General features: G+C 33.7%; 1 protein-coding gene across 1 annotated transcript; it reads right to left on the bottom strand.

The window, feature by feature from the left end:
• Window positions 1-574: 574 nt before the first annotated feature.
• Window positions 575-3,612, bottom strand: LOC145166343 (mitochondrial outer membrane protein porin of 36 kDa-like). The gene is made up of 6 exons (XM_079085296.1): window positions 3,432-3,612; window positions 3,100-3,167; window positions 2,601-2,711; window positions 2,424-2,510; window positions 2,105-2,313; window positions 575-1,073 (listed from the first exon to the last, which is right to left on the bottom strand). Exons 1-6 carry the CDS (start codon window positions 3,478-3,480, stop codon window positions 767-769), a joined length of 831 nt encoding a protein of 276 aa, XP_078941422.1. The 5' UTR covers window positions 3,481-3,612; the 3' UTR covers window positions 575-766.
• Window positions 3,613-3,986: the final 374 nt, after the last annotated feature.

Raw genomic sequence — 3,986 nt, forward strand, 5'->3', positions numbered from 1 at the left:
TTGTACATATTTAATCACTTATGTTTTTTACACATATGACCGGTTATTATAAGTTTAACCGGTTTCTATGATGCTGTTCCAGCAACACTCCGGTCCTCTTCTTTAGAGGGTCTCACACGAAGATACACATCAGAACACATAGATAAAGACACCCGCACACACTCCACTGGGTTTTTTCTTAAACACATACACACACACTCATGCATTAGTTTACTTTTATTTTTGTTTTACCTTTATAAAAACAACTAATATTTAACTTGTTATATGATGGAATAGCTATACAGCAGCCACAACGGCAAAATCATTTTGTTAAGACAACAATATATTTGAACAGCTTCATTAAATGGTAATCAAAGTTTCAGTTTTGTTTAAGTTAAGCTCAAATAACAAGACATTTGGGTATGTTTTGGCAAAACTGGTTGAAAGATGTAGCTTTTATTTGTGTAAAGGTGTTCAGCAAAAAGTTTTCAAAAGCTTTTGTTGAATAATATAACTAATTAGCAACCAAGTTTCACATTGATCCTAACAATAACGGAATTTTAACAATTACACCAAAATATTTTGGTGGAAAATCTTTAAAAAGTAAAACTCAATTTGATAAATAAATGTATCTGCCCAAAGAGCAAAAAGATTCACTGTCAACAATGAGAGTATGAGACCCAACAAATCATGAAACATGATTAATTAAAAAAAAGAAAAACCGAATACCTTATTTCTCTCTTCATCATATTTGTAATAAGTTATAGTGTTTGGTAATTGGTATTTTTCAAGGCTTTAAAGCAATAGCCAATCCAACTTTGGCACTTTTCTCAATTGCCCTAGTATCCACTTCACCAGAGATAGTAAACAATGATTTAGGACGCCATTCATGCTGCAATACAGCGCTCGCTATTCCAGCATTGTTAACACGGGCCTTAACCAAGGTTAATGGATCAAGCAAATGTTGTGACCCGATAGTCAACGAGTTCTCATTACTTGAGAACCCGTGGCTCAACTCTGCACCAACCACAGTGTTGGTCAACGGGCTAACCGTGTGGTAGTATGAAGCCGTAAGCATGTCCGCTTTATCATTCCTACACCAATCACACAAATCTTGTTACTATGATGTCTGTTGTTTGTGTTTGTCTGGATAAAGTGTTGTATACATAAAGACTTTCCTTTTTGGATAGATTCAACTATCTAAAAATGAGTAAGGGGTTGTTTGATAGTGACTGATCGTGTAAGATCTGATTGAGTAGTGAGACCCGCATATCATAGGCTATAGGACCAAATAAGAGGCTTCTAATTATGGTATCAAACAGTCTAAATTTGACCGAGTTACCAGTTCCAATAAGAGGCATATCAAACAGCCCCTATCAACATATATAGGAATTATGGTTAATAAAAAATAACTATCACAGTTTATTTTATATAAATAATATATATTGGTATTAATATTTAATTGCTATATGATTAGCATCTTAATTGACCATGCTATATAATCATAATATTAATATTAATAATAATTAGACTAAATATGATGAACCAAGAATGTTTTGCATTAGTTTTGATCTTAAAAGTTATTAGACTTCAGTTTTCAAAATTAATCATGGAGAATATTATTTTATCTCCATGTGGAATATTTTATAATGATATTCACATTTTTTGAAAACTGATGGAGAACAAGACAGGAAAAAAAAAAGGCAGATTAGTAAAAGGGTTAGTGCCTGGGTACATTAAGCCAAGTTTTTTTGGCTTAACCCAAAAATGGTTGTTTGATATGCCTCTTACTAGGTCTGGTAAGAGGTGACTTAGATTCAAACAGTTTGATACCACAATTAGAAACTTTTGTAATTCTATCAAATTCAGATTGTTTGATACCACAATTAGAAACTTCTGATCCGGTCCTACAGCCTATATGCCTCTTACTGGGTCCGACTCAATCAGGCATTGACTCAATCAGATCCAACTCAATCAACAACTATCAAACAGCCTCAAGGCATCATGCTCAGATTAAGATTAATTGATTAAGTAAAAAAGAAACATCCATATACATTATATATAACTTTGTGATTAACCCATTAAGCCCATTAAGTAAAAAAGAAAAAGCCCCTTAGTTACTCACAATATCAAGGATGCAATGAGGTCAGTAGATGTGAAACTTAAGGCAGCATTATATTTGGTGAAGTTTCCAGAAGCAGTGTCAAAGGAAACATCAGTTCCAAGTGATACTGTGTTGTTTCCCGCCACACCAGAGAAGTTGACTATGGGGCTAGCGGTCAAACCAATGCTTGTACTGATTCCTGCATACTCATGTAAGTACTGAAGTTCAACCTGTAATAGAAAGAAATAAAAACAGAATGCTATAAATATAATACACAAATAAATAAAAGTATTTTGCTGTTTCTTGAGTTTAGTGGTAATAGTGAATTAGTAATAGATACCTTGCCAGATTTCTGATCAGGGGCAATGAAGCTGAAGATGGTTTTCAATCCTGGTGCAGCTTCATCGACAGTGATAGTTGTGAATAGCTACATGGTGTTGATAATAGGAGAAAGAGTGAATATGTTTGAATTGAAAGATAAAAGGGATTGAATGAAAGTATGGAGGTTATTGGTTACCTTTGAGTTAGTGTCCACTTTGACATCAGTTGTGATGTTTTTGTTGATTAGTTTAGTGCTGACATCTGCCAAGAAGAAGTCACCTTTCTTGGATCCTGATGAGGTAATGGCCTGAAAAATAGATGAGATTATAAGAGACATTTGACCAGATTATTCATCTTAAAATTATACTCCAAGTAAATGCTATGTTACATTCCAAAGATACAACTATTGGAGACAATTATGTTTAACCTTTTATTGCCTACACAATGAAGTATGAAGAAAACTAGAGATTTTGTTGAACTGTTCCAAAGAATTAGAATTAGAGTTTGTAACTTTTTATTGCCTACAAGTTACTATCATTTTTTTATAATAATCGATCTATCACTTGGATACAAAACCGGAAACAGCGAGTTATAATATACCAAAACCGGAAACGATAATCGAACCCTATGTCCGTATACAAATCAGATTCGGATACACTCACACATATACGAGAGAAAGAGAGAGAGGGGCTTACAACGCCATTTGCTGCATAGGTAGTGACAGAGAACTTATGGTCGCCTTGGTAATCCCTGTACAGAAGATCTGAATAACAAATTTCTAAAATCAATATATGCAAACACACATACACACTTGCAGCACATACGAACAGATATGTAAAATCGGAAACAGAATAACGCGAAGCAAAATCAACAAACGTATCTTCAACATGATTTTTTTAATCAAAATTACCAACACCGATTATTCGGACAAGACATACAGAGATGGAATCGAATCACGGATAAACAGATTGATAATTCACGTGAAACCCGAAACGAATAAAAAAATTTGCAAAAACTGATGAATTACCTCTGGCTTTTTTGCCGATATCGGGATATAGACCTGGACCTTTCCCCATCTCTGTTCTTGTTCGAGAAGCTGATGAGAGAGAGAGAGAGAGAGAGAGAGAGAGAGAGAGAGAGATGATCGTTTCTGTGGATTTCAACAACGACGCAGCCGATTAAATTGAATCGGAGGGGAGTTGTGGAATGTGGACTGTTGATCCGGTTCGGTTTAAGAAAGCCGCATATTTTTTATTTCACAAAGGTCAAGAAAAAACAATTTGCATAAAAGTCGCAACAAATAAATAATTATCCATCAAATAAAACATTCATAATATATTACACTTAAAAAAATTGTTTACAATATTTTATACTATAACTATAATACAATTAATATACTTATTTGGTTAATCATGTTATTTCTGGTTTAATATATATTTTTTTAGTAACTGAATGGAAATGTTTTTGTTGGGTTACAAAAACGTACATCGAACGATGGAATAATTGAATATGCTATTTTCCCACCGGGTAGAAAAGAATATGAGAAGAATATGCTGAAGAAAACTGTAATGTGCAATAATAA

Source organism: Lactuca virosa, chromosome 3 (genome assembly GCF_052849685.1).
Source record: "Lactuca virosa cultivar CGN04683 chromosome 3, Lactuca_virosa_CGN04683_v6, whole genome shotgun sequence".
In the NCBI taxonomy this organism is placed as follows: domain Eukaryota; kingdom Viridiplantae; phylum Streptophyta; class Magnoliopsida; order Asterales; family Asteraceae; genus Lactuca; species Lactuca virosa.